Source organism: Triturus cristatus, chromosome 10, assembly GCF_964204655.1.
Source record: "Triturus cristatus chromosome 10, aTriCri1.1, whole genome shotgun sequence".
Taxonomy (NCBI): domain Eukaryota; kingdom Metazoa; phylum Chordata; class Amphibia; order Caudata; family Salamandridae; genus Triturus; species Triturus cristatus.
This window is the reverse complement of record NC_140593.1, coordinates 958629673-958647564: the sequence shown is the minus strand read 5'-3', so window position 1 is coordinate 958647564 and position 17892 is coordinate 958629673. Positions and strand designations below refer to the sequence as shown.

Below are 17892 nucleotides of genomic sequence, written 5' to 3'. Positions count from 1 at the left end.
AGGGGCCGCGCGGCCCCCCTCCTGGAGCCAATGATGGCCCTGGGGACCGCCACCCCCCAGGGCCGGCTCCTGCAGTTTCCCGGGGTGCCCACCCCCGGGACACTGCTGTTTGCAATGGCAGGGCGGGTGCCTCGCGGCTCCCACCCTGCCATTGCAAACTGCTTTGCTTCATTGAAGCGAGAGCAGGGAAACCTGCTCTCGCTTCAATGAAGCAAAGCAGTTTGCTTTTCCATATGGGGAGCAGCATGTTAGCTGCTCCCCATGTGGAAAAGCAATGCAGGAAGCGGGAGCCGGCTGGGACCGTAGGGGGATTGGGACCCCCCCACGGTCCCCAACGAGGTGGCCAGGCCCCGGGGGATGGGGTCCCCGGGGCCAGTAGTGGCCCGGGAGGGGGGCCGTGCGGCCCCCCTCCTAAAAATAAAATAAATTTAAAAAACGGCCCGAGGGATGGGGTCCCCGGGCCAAAAGGGAACACGCAAGGCAGCCCCCCTCCAAAAACAAAACCAACAAAAAAATTGGGGGTTCTACCGAGGCACAAGATGGCTGCCAACACTTCCTGATTCAGAGTGCTGGCAGCCAATTAGCATTCAGCTTGTGCTCGGGAGGGTTCGGGGAGGGTGCGCGGATCCTCCGAGGCCATAGATATCACTAACTTTTTTACCCTCATTTTCTCAGGAACTACTGAATGGATTTACACCATTTAAGCAAAAGGCACGAGTCTGAACTGAGGACTACCTCTTGCCAAATTTGGTGTAATTCCGTTCAGCAGTTCGGGTTGTAGCTGCGTCAACAGGTCCTATGGGAAAATGCATGGGGAAAATGCGTTTTGGGACCCCCCTTTTTTCTTGGCCCCCGCTTGACAAATCACCGAGAAATTTTCAGGATAGGAGCGGACCGGAGATGGCCAAAAGTTTGGAAAATTTAGCGAAGATTCGTCAATCGGCGCCAACGTTATTCCAAATAGAATGTTGCGGATTTCCATGGAAAATAGGTCCTAACTATATCTACCTACTGGCGACTGGCAGTAGGATGGATAGAGAGAGAGATAGATAGAGATAGATAGATAGATAGATATGAAAATATTGGGATAGCAATTATCCTTTATCCTCAAGGCACTCCCAAATGGTCAACTTATTACATAAATCAAAGAGTGAACAAGAGGTCTGAAAAGGGCCTCTGGCTCTAAGGGTGTTTAAAGGGCAACTTAAAAATGTCTGTAATAGATTTTGCCTAGGAATATATGATTTCTTCTGATGTTGGAAATGTAATACATTTTGCCTGGGAATATATGATTTCTTCTGATGTTGAAAATCCAATAAAACTGTTTGACTTGAGGTGTCACTTCAACACTAAGGCAATTGTTGATTACAGTAGAAGACATTGCAGAAGTAAATGGTATTTTAAAGGGGGGGGGGGGGGGGAGACAAATTGCCCAATGACCGACTTCACTACAAGAACCATTGCTTGTTTTTTTAGAGAGGATCTAAATTCATGAAATCATTCCTAAAGATGTGCAATGATTTGAGCGGCTCTCAGTTCAGGCATATAGCTGATGTAATAATATGAAATATTTAGTTGCCACTAAGACATTATGTCAGGCCGGTCACTAGCTCAGTTCCTCGTTTACAGATCGGTGCTAAATTCCTGGAAATAAACCCAATGTGGTAAATACTCTTAATTGGGGGGGGGGGGGGGGGGGGGAAGAGTGTTAGATCTTATTTTAGCATTTAACTGGCTAATAATTAGCTAGGATTAACATAAATCGGTAGTCTGTATTTATGTGCGGTGGAATTAACGGCAGCTAGAAGCAGTATTAGGACAATTCTGCAATGCGGTTTAGGGACACATGCTGATGTATGGCCATGGTAATTTGCAAACGCTATATTTAACACTTTTCCATGCACTTTACATAAGGGTCCACAATGTTAAAAGTTTTAGGATTGGTGACGTGAAATGATACATATACATATTACTGATATATATTACTGATAAACTTGAATTTGCTTATAGTTGCTTTTTTTAAACGAAATAGTTCATATTTTTTTTTTAAAGAGCTCATCCAGATTATTACACTATGGGCAGAGGTGACAGAGGCAGCTTTTAGATGCAAATACTTCTAGCAGGTGCATCCATCTATTATCCTTGGCAAGCAGGGGCCGGCTTGCATGAGGGTGGCCCAATAAAAACAGGTACCTGTCCCTCAAATCGGCAGCACATAATATTCATTTGGTATTTACATTGCCAATATTGGAGGGAAAACACCGATTTAGAGCTCTTCTTCAACCAACGCCAATTCGGTCAATGGTCCAGTGGACCACTTGGTAAAAAATTGTAGGGTGCAGGCCGAGTTGACAGCGGTACTTTTTCAGGTCTAACAATAGCCAACTCTTTTGATTTTACAAAAATTGTGTACATAATAGACAAAGAGGGACTGCCTTGTCATACACTGGTCTGTTTTTGTGTCATCCACATTGTTCTTTCACCCACTAGAGCCTGTAGAATGGGGTAATGGGTCAGCCCACTTTAGCCACAGGCTAACTTCAACATGAGCGGCGGCATTCTGCTCTTCCACAAAGAGCACTTCAACACCCTAAATGAGTTCCCTTCAGAGGCAGGGATTACTAGGGCAATGTGTGCATTGAGAAAAAAATATATATTTTTGCTTTTAGACATTTTTTTAAAATGTGTATACTAGTTTATTGTTCGATTACTTAAAATCATGACAATTTAGAGCAAAACAGCGAAAAAAATACATTTAATCTTAAATACAGCAAAAAGTAGTTAAAATTGTTAAAAAGATACAGTGGTGTGAAATATACACACACATGTATATATACATACTTTTTTTTGTTTTTTTTTTTAAAGAAGCAGCTAAAGTGTATTTAAAAACATAATAACGTTGTTGATGAGTTTAAAACCCACCCCCAGCCTTCAGTAAAACATGCAAAGGCTCCACCAGTAAAAGTCTTGGAGTTTGATAGGGAACGCGGAGGTCCCAGATCGGTCATGGATTTAAAGATTGTGGCGATGGTTCCTGCAAAACCTCAGGAGTTAAATTTTTTTGCAGTTTGGAAAAAAAAATTTGTAAACTTAACATTGAGTATCGTGTTGTTGGGGTTCATTGCTGATATGATGGCTTGCCAGCATGATCGAACGCCGTGCTTGATCCATTCACCTCGCAACAACCACGTTCTATCCTTGAGAAATGCAGGGCAAACACACACCACGTGCTCAATAGTTTGAGTGATGACCACAGCCCCTACAATAAATGTCCTCATTTGAGCGACGCCATGCAGGCAAATGTTTTAAGAAAGGTCATTCGCCCATCCTCAGTGCCATAAATCTTTTCTTCCCGGCAGCTGCACAAGTGCTCGAAAGATATGGGGCCTCTGATCTGGGTTTGAGCTCAGTGATTATAGACCAGGCGTGTTTTCTTTTGGCCAATTGTGCCCTGTCCCGATGGAAAGACCAGAGGCGAACACTTCTTTTAATGGACAGTTTTAGTGCCTGCTGGGGCGGATTAGTTCCCCAATAGTCCACGACATCGAGCAGATTCAAGGAGTGTTCGAGGAATTGTCGGTGTTTTTGGCTGGATTGACCGACTGATATTTCTTGCCACAACTTGGCCTCCAGGCATCCTTCCCTTGAATTACGCAGTTTGTGACACAACTTGATGAATGCACCTGCTCCGACACCCTCAGGGTTCAGAAGGCCAAACTTGAGCCTGATCTGAGCCGGAGATGCAGATTTCGGAAGGTGCCAGGCTTGTTTGTAGATTCTAATTGTTGTTTTATTCAGCATTGACGAGTTGCTCCCCAACATTATTTCTTGACCATTGGTTAAACAGTTTGTAACCTTTGCCTTCGTGACAGTCAGGAGGGGGGATAAGCTTGGGCCAAGTAGCTGTGCCGAAAGTTTCATTGTTGCTACTTCGAGGGACAATGCTTTTGCTTTGACCGCTTCTTTCTGTTTTACAAAAGAGCCCTTGGAATCCATATGAATGCCCAGATATTTATACGATGTCACAGTTTCAATTTTTTGCCATCAAAGAACCACCCGCCGGTTTGCTGCTTCCGAATCCCGAAGGTGATAGCTTTCGTTTTTGAAAGATTTAATTCCAGAGAGTTACTTGATGTGAAAGAAAGCAGCTGGTCAAGAAGTCTCTGTAAACTGACCCTCGTGTGGCTGAATAAAACAAGATCATCGGCGTAAAGCAAATTACTAATTCGAGATCCACCAAGTGACGGGGGATGAGAGTTTACCTTATCCAATAGATTGGATAAATCAAAAATTAAAAGATTGAATAAAAGAGGGGCCAACACACACCCTTGTTTGACCCCACAGAAGGTCGGTATTTTTCTTGAGACGTGTGACCCGTCACCCAACTTGATGTGGATCCAGGTGTTTGAATGAAGTTGGATTATTAATTTTAACAGATCACTCGGGATTCCCCATCCCCCAAAGCAACAGTGTAATAACGTTTTTAAGAACGCTGCTTTCTCCGTAAGTACGGATAGGGCCAGTAGGTTGCTAGTAATACCCGATTTGGCCACGAAGCCAGTCTGGTTAAATGGCAGCCGCTGAGTTTTTTGCGCCCAGGATGACAGATCTTCCAACAGAAGGCTAGCGCAATATTTGGAGTCTACATCGAGGAGTGCTATCATCCTATAGTTTTTAGGATCAGCTCTTCTGCCTCCTTTAAAACTTGGGTGAATTATTGCTCCTTTCCATGATTCTGGTATATCATAAGTGTGTCGACAATGCAAAAATAATGGGGCCAGATGTTCGGACCAAAGCATGGGGTCAACTTTAAACAGCGCCTGCGGGAGCCCGTTAGGGCCTGGGGCCCCGTCCGACCAGGCGTTGCTAATACAGCGAGTAATATTTTGTCGCATGCCTTCGTAGGAGAGCCAGAAGTTTGAAAGTAAAGGGTCTTGCTGAAACAAGTATTGATAAATGAAGTAGAAGCATTGGGTTTATCATGTATGGTTAATGCGCCATTTCTCGTTGTTTTCCATGGTGAGGTGATGTTCAATTGATCCCTTCCTTTATTTTGATCTTGGAAGTGCTCTGTTAGAAAAAGAACCCATTCAGCTTCGCTTATGTTGGCGCTGCATTGGCCAGTTACGCCCAGTGTCCTCCTGTTCACCAGTGACCAAAAGGATTTAGGATTGGGGTTTTTACTGGCGTGGACTAGTTTCAACCAGAACTGGTCGGCAGCTTTATGTTTGTCCCTGTTGATAGATATTCTCAATGCTTTCTGAGCTTGCTTGTAGATGGCGAATGCATGAGCATTTCCCTGACGTTTCCTGGCGAGAGGTAATGCAGCATTGCGTTTGGTCTTTAATGTTTTTGTCTCTGCTGTAATAAGAGGTTGTACAGGGTTTGTATATATTGACATAGGCACAGCAACACCATGTAACGTTTTACAAAAACATTACAAAACAAGCATAAACAAATACAAAAGAATGGCAGCTACAACCAGACCTAATGGCTTTGCCAATGCTTATCTACTATATGAACATCTGAATTCCAAATAAGGGGTTGTGAAGAAGTGGTTGATCCAAGGTGCTAACGTAAGAAACTCAGGGCAAATACAATAATATCCTCCTACACCATTAAAAGTGAACAAAATTTACTGAAATTAAGAATACATTCATGAAGCGATGTACGTCTACATGAGCAGCAAACTCAGAAAAGAACACAATACCAGCCACTATAATTTTAATTACTACAAAAAGTAAGTAGACCCTTGTTTCTAATTATCGTGCTGATTGTCAATAACTTAAGAAAAATTAACTGCTGACACAAACACATTCAAAATTATGTACAGCAGTGGAACATTCCACCCCCAGTAAAAAGTATGGATGCTCATAAAAGAAACACTAAGAAAAAGTGAACAAAAAACTACTATTATTAGCCTAGAGGTATCTTTAAAGAGCCATGAGAATACATGCACATTCCGAGTTTTACACCTATCAACCGGCTTCATACAGAATGAACGTGCTCCCCGCTGAACATGCAAGAGGGAAAATGTTAATTCAACAGAATCAACATCCCATCGTTGACAAAAAACCAAAACATTACATGCAACGCCTCATCAGGGGTAGCAAGAGCTATATAAATAGAATTACAAATGCAAGTTGAAGGCGCATTCTACCATATAAAGAAACATTATTTGAATGGACATGGCATGAACAAGATACTACAAGGCATAATTAAGATGCAAAAATTAAAACAGCTTGCAAGAAAATGTAAAGCACTACTGTTTGTAACAAGAAGGTATCTAACAGAAACACAGTTTTAAATTCACGGACTACACATTTTACAGATCATCCAGAATTAATGGAATGAATATGTTCAACCTATATCCGAAATTATTGTGTATATCATGGGTACTCACAAACAATTGTACAGGGGTCATAAAATGTGGCCTGTAGTGTGACCGAGGGCCGCAGACAGGGGGAGGAGGGAGAGTTGGCGGGTGTTTAAGGCCGGCGTAGGTGAAGCAAAGCATGTACATGCTAAATTGCACAATGTGAAATCAGAAAACCTGTGATCAATCCCTGCCTCCCCACTTGACCAAATTGTGTGATCCTAGGCAATTGTTTTATTTCGCTTTGCCTCCCTTTTCTTCATCAACACAAATCAGAGGACCTCGAAATACATGACTTCAGGATGTGCGCTTGTGTGTGATTTAAAAAAACTATAATATGGTCATGTATACCAGCAACCCAGGCCATACAAAGGGCACACATAACTTACTTGCCTCTTACTTTAATACTGAAATTGCTGTCAGATGGTGGTCATGGTGGGGAGTGAAGGATGAATGTTTCACTTGAAGGACAATGTTTTTTTGTTTTTTTTTAGAATCTACTCAGTCCTACCCTCCCATCATAGTCATCCACACCATTCGGACCTCTATTATCCATCGAGGGTAAGACTATTCCTAGTTACACGAGTTTCTGTGTTAAACACACTTATTCTTTCTTCACAACTGAATGGGCAAGCATGTGGTATCTCCTTTCTTTATATATCGCCAATTTTTCCACTCACGGTGGTTCACCCATTGTTGTTCAATTGTCTGTTGTGTATGCACTAGAATCTTGATAGAGGAGTATTTTTAATTTTCACTTTCTTCCTTATTTTTTTATTGAGATCTATCCTCTTTTGGTTACGTATATTTATTTCCTGCCTTTTAATCTAAGTTTAATTTTTCTTTTTTGGTCATTAGAATACGGAGTTATATATCAAGCATGTAGTGCGTTATGATATACGTGTCTGATGTGCGACTATACATTTATCCGTAGTCATTGCTTAATTTGTGATTTTTATGTGTTCATGTGTAATGTTTTATTGTAAGCAGTATGTTGTATTATTGTCTAGTTATATGTTTTTCCATGTGTTTTTTAAAAAGTCATCAAATGAAAATATGTTAATAAAATGAATCTTTTTTTATTTGTTTCTTATGTACACTGTGTCTTTCATAATATGATTATGCTGTTATAGGTCTCGATATCTCCTTGAACTTTGTTGCCTAGGGGTGTTATTTTTCATAATTGTATTTTCCCTGCCCTAGGAACCAATACAAGAAGCAGGGGGTCCTTCTTTTTTGTCATTATAAGGTTACGAGGGCTGCAAGCACTTGGAGTAGCACTGGTTTATATTATTGTTACATCGTATGAATGTAGTAGAAAGGGTGGAGGGAGGCTATTCAGTATAATCAATAAATATATATTTTATTCAAATCAATGCATTAACTTCAGCTAATAAATGCAATTAGAGCAGTGATCTAAACTTGAAAAAGATAATCAACATGATTGGAGATAATCGCATCAGAGTGGTGTAAATACTCTGGTCTTTCAATTTCTCAAATGTTTATTTTAGACAATGTAAATATATTTCTTTTTAAAGGTGTACCAGTTGAAGTCTAGTGGAAAGAAAGATAAACCTTTTGAAGTCAGAGACTTGATAACGCAAGCCTTATGTGGCCAAAAGAAAAAAAGATCTGCCCACGAGTTGATTACTTTGAATACAGCATTTTATAGGCAGAAGTTGTGTCCTTGGCTAAAACAGTGCTTATGCTGCTCTTTAAGCCTTTAAGGAAATGTTATTGGTTAAGGTGGCAAGCCAATGGTCAGGGGTATACACTTATAATTTAAAGCTAAGACAAAGGTAGTAGACTGGATGTATTTATTGTGAAAATCATATTTTAAAACCGTTAGGCATTTACGGCTAGATTGTTATTACACTATACTAAAGCTTGTAGAGAGATAGTGTGTTAGTTTACCATAGCTGGCAAGAGTTTACATTGTTTTACCACCTATAATGATATATTTGAAATGTTATGACTGAATGCCTTATGGTTATCAGATTATGCACAAATCAGTATAAAGACAAACCAATAATAAAGTTCTTGAATGGTTCAATGGATAAAAATTAAGTCAGATGACAGGTCTAATCTGTTGATTATGAAAATATAGGACATGTGAGAGGGTTCACATTTTATTGTGAAAAGAATTTGCTAAAGTCAATACATTTTTAGTGGTGAATTATTATACTGTGTTATGGGCGGTGACGAGTGTTTAGTTACATGAAATGTCACAGACTACTGTAGTTGAAACAGTTTGGTGCTGGTTTCCCCCTTTGACAGACACTTGGGGTAAAATATTTTTACTGCGAACTCTCTTCTTAGATCCTTTTAGGAGGAGTTTTGTACTGTTTTACCAAACGTAATTTGACATTTTATAACTGTATGCCTGATGGTTGACAGCTTACAAGCAATATAGTAGGCCAAATTGGTAAATGTCAGATGCAGTCAGTCTAATCTATTATGTATATGCTTATATAGCACAGCATTACCAAACAGTGCCAGAGCGTTGTACAACAAACCAACCAATTAGAAGGGAAATTCACATTCTCTCACAAATATGAAATTATTAGGAAAATATGAATTATGCTTTAAGATTTGAAAGGTGATAATCCTTCTTAGGTCCTTCAAAGAGGGGTGTTCTATTGCTTTCCCACCTATAATATTAAACATATTTATAATGTTATTTGCCACTTATAATAATAAACGCATTTATAATGTTATGAATGTGCACCTGGTGGTTGCCTTATGGGAAAGCCACTGCTTAATAAGTAGGCCTGAGTTGACTATGAAGATAAGCCAATTTTGAAGACTAGAAGCCTGATTGGCTCACTGGGGAAAGTTATGTCATATGCTGTAGGTCTGATCAGCATATTTCATTTTGAAAAGTTGCAATAAAGCGGTATGTCGGATTTCTTTATTCTTAAACTAAATAGTTCTCAAAGGGTGGATTGTTATTGCACTGAGTTAAGTGCTGTAGACGGGTAGTTTGTAACATACAACCTTGCAGGTCACCATAGCAGGGTAGGGATTTGGTGTTGATTATCCTCTGGACAGTGGACCAGACTGCCACTGTGGATGGTAACAGCTCCGAGGAAGAAATGGCACCCGCTATTGAAGACATGAACACTAGGAAGGTGCAAGGGGAAAACATACTTCCAGTTGAATTTTGTAAGTTGAACTAAGCCAAAAAGGCAATGCTTCTGTGTAAATTATTCAAGGGGACAGAAGCTATATGGCAACAGGGGCCAGATTTCAACCGAACACAAACTTTACTCATGCCCAAACCTGTAGAAGACCCCCACCTTTACGCAATCTACAGTCCCATGTCCCTCCTAAACACAGATATACAAATTGGCAAAATCCTCTACAACAGACTTAAACTGCTGAATACATTCCCCATACACCCACATCAGTTTAGTTTACTCGCCGGAAGATCCTCAGAGGTCAAAATGAGGACGCGGACCCATCTCGTGGCTAGTTAGAAATCTGTCTCGGAGGGGATTCCTCTACTGTTCGTGTCTTCACCAGGCAGGCCTTGGCTTCACAAAGTGGAATCCAGGGTCCTCCATGTAATGTACCATTGCAGGCACATGCACTTAGTGCATCACAGCACACATACTGTCCAGCATTGCTACATCCATGAACTGAGCCAATACTGACACAAATACATACAGTATACACATTTGATCTGCATGCACTGTTCAATACCATATCCTTTCTGTATTGTACCAGGGTGTGCTATCTGTAAACACACATGCTGCCATCACTCACACCATATGCGCGCTGCACAACACTTCACTCTTTATGTATTGTACTTCACGCAAGCACACATACACTGAGCACATGCACTGCATCTCTCATGTAATGTATTCCTTGCAGACATACATACACTCAGTACATGCTCTAACCCCCGTTTCTCCAACGAGTAGCCCGTGAGCTACTGGTAGCTCTTCGGCTGCCTAAATGTAGCTCTCCTGGGTCCAGCCCAGCCTACTAAATTAGAAGCTTTTGCTTGACCGTATTAATATATGTATACCAACGTTGAAAAATTTGTTTTCAAAGAGAGAATGTGTGTATTTTCAAAACTGACAGGCTGAGGGTTCAATTTCCAAAATATATTTTAAGTGAATATTTGAGTGATAAATCAATTGGCATTGGGGAGGTTTCTCACTAATATTATGACCTTGGCGCCAAGGGCTTTTAAGATATGGCTGTTATGTATTACCCATGTAAAGTTATTCCAAATTGATGAAGACTTTTTTTTTTTTTAACATTACTGCCGACTACCCTGCTGACTACCCTGCCTGATGCAGAGGTGATCACTGTGGGTAATTTTACATAGGGTGGCCACTAATAACCTCTTCTGATGTAATCACTATTACAATACAAATTATATTAGTAGCTCTTGATGATTATTATGGATCATAAGTAGCTCTCAAAACGGAGAAGGTTGGAGACCCCTGCTCTAACCATTCATGTACTACATAGTACTCTTTTATCCCTGTACTGTATCCTTCCCAGGCATACATACATTCAGCACAGTCTCATTACTCCTGCGCTACGCAGCACTCTACATCAACTTGATGTAAATCTAGGGTGATTTAAGCACACAGCAGTGGAACTTTAAAAAGAGGAGTGAGCCTGTAGGCCTCACTCCAGGGATACAAGGTAAAAAGGATATGTTCACTCCTACTGATCACACGGTAGGAATGCTGCCACCACTGTGCTCATGCTGCTTAACTCTTGGTGAAGGCGGTAGCCTTCCACCACTATGAGGTAGCGCTTTGGGCACCCCTCCTGGTACAACAAGACCGCAATCTGTGCGACAAACCTGCATCATGCCACGCACGCATGATCGGTTTGCCTATCACCCATCAGCAGCAGGGATCCAGACAACAGTACAGTTGGCCACTCAGGGCAGGGATACGCATCTTTTACCCATCAAATTCTTTATTCGATTATTACATCATGAAAAAATACTATGTCAAGATTAAAAGGAAAAAAGAAAACAAAAACCATGTGCCAAAACAAAAAACAAAAAAACAAAAAAAAAAAAATACCAATAGCATCTTTTACCATCTAGAGGACATCTCCCAACACACATAATCAGGCCTCTCTGTAATGGCACAAAGAGAACAAAAATGGAGTGGAATGCTTCCCATAGTAATTATTCGACGTTCTCGTAAATTCAAGCATTGCCTCGGTCACCTTTTTGTTTTCATATGTATTTTGTTACACCGCACCAAACAAACGGGTGTCAATTTTTTTTTTTAAATTACAGCCTGAAATAAGTTAGAAATTCTGCCCAGAAAGAAAAGAAAGAATGCAAATATTAAATTTGTATTGCTTCAATATCCTGTGCAGGGTAGCGTTTCTCAGTCACTAATAGCATATGGGGACTAAATCAGGATTAGAAATAAAGAGATTTCAGATTATATTCAGATGTATCTAATGAAAATGTTTGCACATAGAACATAAAACTTGTGACAATACCATCCACGCCACAACTTTTCTGGCTTCTTTTCCATCACACCCTCTTTTCAACTAAACGGACACCTTTGAGGGAAACAATGTTCTTAAGTATCTTAAAAGGTAAAGTACATCTTGCAGTGAGGAAGTGCAAGCACTGTTTACCGAGTCAACATGCGGGCTGGGAGTAATGGAATACGTCAGTAGTATGAAGAGAATGACTTGTCGAAATAGGAACTGCATCTGCATTTGGGGGTTGTGCTGTAAAAAACCACCGCCAGGCAGGTCAAAGCGACGCATAGGTAAAGGTGTGATTTAAACTTCTATAACCGAGGACGTGTTCTGTCCTGCGCCTCGAGCACTTTAGAAGCATATAGTCGTCGGAAGGCTGCACTGACGCGCTCTAGTAACCCGTGGAATCTCGTTCGTGTCCAGACAAATGAAAACGTGTCCCAAAGTGAATCTCTGTAGTGTGTAAGCGTAGGGAAGGAGCCCGTAAAGCTTGTACCCATCCGTCTTTCAGGAGAAGACATTTCACTTCACCAGGGGAACGGCATAGGGGCGTAATTTAGACCCCTGCTCAAGGATCGAAGTTCGGCCGCAGGCCTCTTTAAAAGCTATCAAGCAGCGTGTTTAAATACAATTGTGTGCACCACTCACCATTGGGGGGGCGGGGCGAATTCATTGTGTTACTCCACGTCGGACATCCTGTGCCTGGGTGGAGAGTCTGTGTGCCCGATTCCCAAAGCTATTTGCGTTAGTTTGACTTCCACACAGAAACAGTGTTTCTTTAACAAGTGCCAAAGCGCTTTTCGAATTCACAAAAGCGTATTTTGCACTTGCAAATTTTTTTAGCGCACATTTTTTTTATGTGAGTAAAGCTGCTCACGGGATTGGGGACCCTAAAGCTGCAGTGGCTTTTGAGTTTGAACACACCAATAAACGTACGAATGTCTGTATTCTCAAATTCCTCTCAGGCCCCATCTAACCCTGGAAAATGATAGCAATGTACCTCTTGACAGGGGCAAGAGTAAATCGCGTTCCTGGGTAGGATGGCATTGGAACACCCCCAAAATTGGTGTGGGTTAGAGTAAGATTTGTAATGGGGAAATATCTCCAATGGAAAAAAAAAAAAAGTATATGTGTATGTGTATTGCACTTTTTGGGCATGTGTATTGCACTTTTTGGGCATGTGCAAATGTAAAACTTGTATTTTTTCATGTGTGAATTGAATTCAGAAAGGTTTTTAAGTGGAATTCTGTGTGTCTGATAGGTTTGCAAGCGTACTTGCTGAAACTGGTGTATTCTGTAAAGTCAGTAATCTATACCCATGTGAGATCGCACACCTCCAGGTGCAGATTTGCAACAATTTGTAAAATTGGGTCTACCATTTCTTATCCACAACAGTTTTTCTACAGACTGACGAGTTGAACGCTGGACCAGAGCACTTTGCAAAGTCTCCGGTCTAAGAAGTCAACACTACGCACAGTAAAAACAGAAGGTTGCTATTTCATGCATATGCCATACAACTTATGCAGAATTGCTCTTTCGCTTATATTTCATTATTGTGTTTTCTGACAGTGAATACGTGCAAGTTCTGAAGGCCGAAACCTCGTGCCCCCCACAAGAAATTAACAAATAAAGAAGCATTTAGCAAGGTGGCACATTTGCAGATAGCGGCTAAGTCGCCCTGTGTGATCTGTAATACCATTAGCCAACCTTAGATGATTAGCAGCAGCACATAGCCCACTTAGGAATGTTATGGCATTTCATGGTATAGTTGGTGCCATTGGAATTTTCAAATATCCTTGTTTTCTATACATAATAAAAAAAATTGCTTCATAATTTGAGAATCTGAAAAAGTAGCTTCTAGCTCAAATGTATCAAAAGTTACTTAAAAAGCTGCATCTGAATTGCAACGAAGCGCTGGGCACCTTGCAAAAGCTAAGCTGGTAACACTGCACCAGGTGACTGATAATTTCGGGCATTAAAGAGGTTGAAATTTTACCCAGAATGCTTTGTATCCCTACTTCATGAACTGGGGGGGGGGGGGGGGAGTAAAACTACAACAGTAAACAAAATCTCTACATAATCCAATGCAACAAACAGGATGGAAGGAACGACTTCCCTAGTCAGGAAAATGTTTTATTTCAGTGTTCATGCAACTGATGGCATACACTGCTGTGTTCTTTAAATCAGAGTGTGGCATTCAGTGTATGAAATAATCACAAATGTTTATATCTAATGCAATTAAAACGTGATGGAAAAAAGATTCCTTCTGTCATGAAGATATTTTGTTTCACTCTTCGTGAAACTTAAAGTCGCCGTTTATTTAAGGTATTTTAAAGTCTAGCAGAATCATTAAAAATTGGCATATTTTGTTAAGACTTGGGCCCCTAAATTTTTAAACACCATCTAGTGGGACAGTTCTCTCTGCTGCGAATGAGGTGCTTCTGTAAATGAAATGCATAATAATCTCCACAGTGAGCTCCAAAAGACAGGTTTTAAAACTTATTTGTAAATAAATGCGTATGTTCTTCGGAGCACAACAAACCATTTTACTGTGGTGTGTGTGTGGGGGGGGGGGGGGGTAAAGGAAAGTGTTAATGTAATCCTGCACCTGTAAATCAATACAACATAAAATCATTCACTGTTAGTGAACACTATCTTGAAGAGTGTTTTCTAAATATGCAGATGTATTTTTTAATTTTAAAAAACGCTGTCTTTTACATAGCGTTTGCACACCCTATGAGTCATTAACTAAGCGAGTTATAATATCAAGTAACAGAATGTGATTCAAACCAGCATTTCAATGCCAAATAATTTGATCATTCATTTTTGCGAAATTCAAATGCCATTGAGCATATGAGCGTATACGTCCAAATCCAAGCTAGCACAGAGTTGTTGATTAATGGGAAAAAACAGTACTGGCTTAAGGTGTCACCTGATATGGGCCCCCTGGCAGCTGTATATGCAGTGTACAAGAAATCTCCTCACTCACTCTCTCCTTCAGAACCCCTCGTCACAAGTTGACATACCGGTAAATGCATTAAATAGTCAACAAGAAAGTTCAGACTGCAAATACTGTGCTAAGGGGCAACCTCCTGCTTTCTATACTCACCAACAGTGCTGTAAATTGGCAGATACTGTCCTGGGTAACTGCACTTCTGTCATTCCAAGGGGAAAGTGCCTGCAGTTCTTGGCACTAGTGAAATACTATTTAAAGGGAGAGCACCAGAACTTCTCAGGAGCAACCAGGTACTCTAAAGAGTGAGTATTTACACTTCAATATTTCCATTTAAAACACTGCTCTTCAAAGAGCTCTATAGCCTACCAGGATGTGTAAACTCTCTGTCAGGCTGATTCTTCACATTGGCAAAAGATTTCAAGACCCTTCTCTCTCTTGCTCCCTCATTTCTACAAGCTGGCATCTAGCCTTAAACTGAATAACCAGTGTGCACTATGTCCTATTCTCTCCTTTCTTAACTCCTGGCCTTTTCTTTCACTCTTGCCAGCCCGCACCTGTCCGTGATATTGGATGGCTCTGGGATGTATAAAGTCCTAAAAAAAGAATCCATCTACCATATTTGTGTACAACTGAAAAATGTAGAACATGCAATAATAATGATAATAAGCCCTTAGAATATTAAACAATTAAACTTTTTGAAAAGTAATTGTGAATAATTTCCATTACTCCGCAAAAAAGACGAAATATAAACAGGCAGTGCAGATGTTTGCATTAAAGAAATTAAAATGGGTCTCCTCTGCACGGGTCATCGTAAAGGAACGCAGTCCAAACTTGTTTGCCTGCGAAGGCTCCTCTCCGCTAGTCCCACCCTGAAGCCCTTGGAAATATAGGTAACGGACAAATTAACAGAAGAACGATGACCATAGTTTTTAAAACATGCATTCCCCCGGAAAACCATTTCATTATTTAGGCATTTGCAACATGTGCCTCGTTTGCCTAAATAAATCTAGCTGTAATCTCTTTTTCTCGATTAAACCGGAACATCTCATTTTTTACAAGTATGTTTTATTACTAGATTTGTATATGAAATAATGGCATTTCCATTAATGAAAAGTCCAGCTGATACTGAACAATGACCAAGCTTAAAAGCGAATTACTGTAACACCATCTAAAAAGGAGAAGTGTTTTCATTAGTGTTGTGCTCATAAGATCTACAAAGCCATCGGAGTCCAAACCCACCAGGCTCCTGCCATTTCCCACTTCACAAGGAGCTCAAAAACAATTTCTTAAAGCAACATTTGGTTATACTTACCACCCAGACCATGAATCAACCCTGAAGAGTTCTTTTCATTTTACTGACTCGCCCACACACAGCTCTGCGGCACCCCTCGCTGCCCTGATCCTCCCTGGAACCCTCACCCCAGTACTGTCACCCAACTATTGTTGCCCTCCATAAGTGATGCTATGATGCTGTCACTTGCCTTTTCATTTGCAACCCGCCTTGTAACAACCTCATAATGTATAGTGCTTTGTTCCCGTGCAGCTAGGTACATATACGTCTTTTCTCACGATTTAAGTCAGATCCAAACAAGATCTAAGTAGATGTTTATTGCACTGGAACATGAGTCTTATATGAACCGCTTCCCGCGTCCAAAAACCCTTATTTGTAACAAACAATGCTCACCAATGCCTCAGATCTGTTGACATATCAGTTTGTGTTTGAGCCAGACTGGGAGGTAAGCAGGGAGCGGTAAGGTTACAGTCTGGAAGAAGTACATCAACTGCAGGCTAGGCAACATATCATAGACTCCCACCATGTGCCGCAGGCCAGGAGCACTGGGTTTGGGTAGGTGACCATGTTGTCGTTGATATACTGGGACATGTATTTTCTTTGCATCTTTATTTTTATTATATAGAAAGTGGGCAGCCTTAGCAAAATATCTTCACTTGGGGAGGATTTAACTTTGAGTTAGAGGTGTTCTGTAACTGTTGGAACAGCGTGTTAGAGTGTAGTTGCTAAGTTGGGCTTGAAATCTACAACACTGCTGTAAAGCCCACCTGCGCAGCACTAGCGAGGATGGAGTTTGTCTGCTGCACCTGACACTGACATGACAAGCGATGGCCAGTAGGGGACCGGACAATCGTCGCAGTACACCTCCCGCTCTTACCGTTATCGTTGTCACTCCCGGGACTTGGCTGGTGGGGCACACGGGCTCGACCCGCCTGGAAGTCGCTCTGTCCGGAATACATGAGTGCGGAGCCCGGCCGGGAGCTGCGGCCAGGCGGTGGGAACCCGATGCGGAGCTCTGCCGTTCTCGTCCTCCTGAGCGCAGCCCCACCTCCTCCGAGTCCTGCCCTCACCCCGGGCGCTGACCACGGCCCGCCCACAGAGAAAGACCGGGAGCTGGGAAATCCGACTTCCGGGCTTTGACGTCACAGCCCTGGCTCGAGCGGACGACGGCTGGTGTACCGCACCCACACAGCACAAGTGGTTCCTGAGCCCACCTGTCCGTCGTCTGCCTAGTGTGTCGTCTCGCGCTGCTACCCTCGGAGAGCCAAACAAGTTTCGGGAGTTCCGCTTAGGACTGCAGGCTCAGGCTCACTTCCAGTTTGCAGCTTCCAGCACCACCTGAGTCACTATCCGCATCCGGCAGTGTCTGCAACATGCGTACCTGTTGGTTCTTGCACATACACGCCTCAGGATAGAGTGAGCCCTGCGACCCTTCCCACCGCCAGTGTTTCTTTCCCCATTCTCCACTATACATAAATTACTCTGCTGAAAGGGAGCTATTATTTATCTCAACTGACAATGGATACTCCTCAAAGCTTTTTTGTTGTTGCAGATTCACATGAGCACCGGTTACGTTACACAAGGACACATTCATTTTTTTTGGGGTTGGTACTGGGAGATTAAGCAATTTGCCCAGAATCACAGGATGTGGACGGGACTCCGAGGCTCGAACCTTGGTTTCCCAGCTCCAAAGTCGGCATTCTATCCGTCAGACCACATCCTCTCCCCAGTTTTTGGGCAAGGCAATAATAACACTGTCTCAATCGACACCACAGGCTGCCATGGAGAGCA

The 17892-nt window shown here is 41.8% G+C and overlaps 1 protein-coding gene across 2 annotated transcripts in view; it reads right to left on the bottom strand.

Annotated features, from left to right (window-relative positions):
- TMC7 (transmembrane channel like 7) overlaps positions 1–17411 on the bottom strand; it is a 261682-nt gene extending 244271 nt beyond the window's left edge. The window contains exon 1 of one of the 2 annotated variants that reach the window (XM_085628843.1): positions 16979–17411. In XM_085628843.1, the coding sequence (XP_085484969.1) occupies positions 16979–17060 (82 nt within the window). In that variant the 5' untranslated portion in view covers positions 17061–17411. The remainder of the gene's footprint in view (positions 1–16978) is intronic. The other variant, XM_085628844.1, reaches the window with a different exon arrangement.
- Positions 17412–17892: the final 481 nt, after the last annotated feature.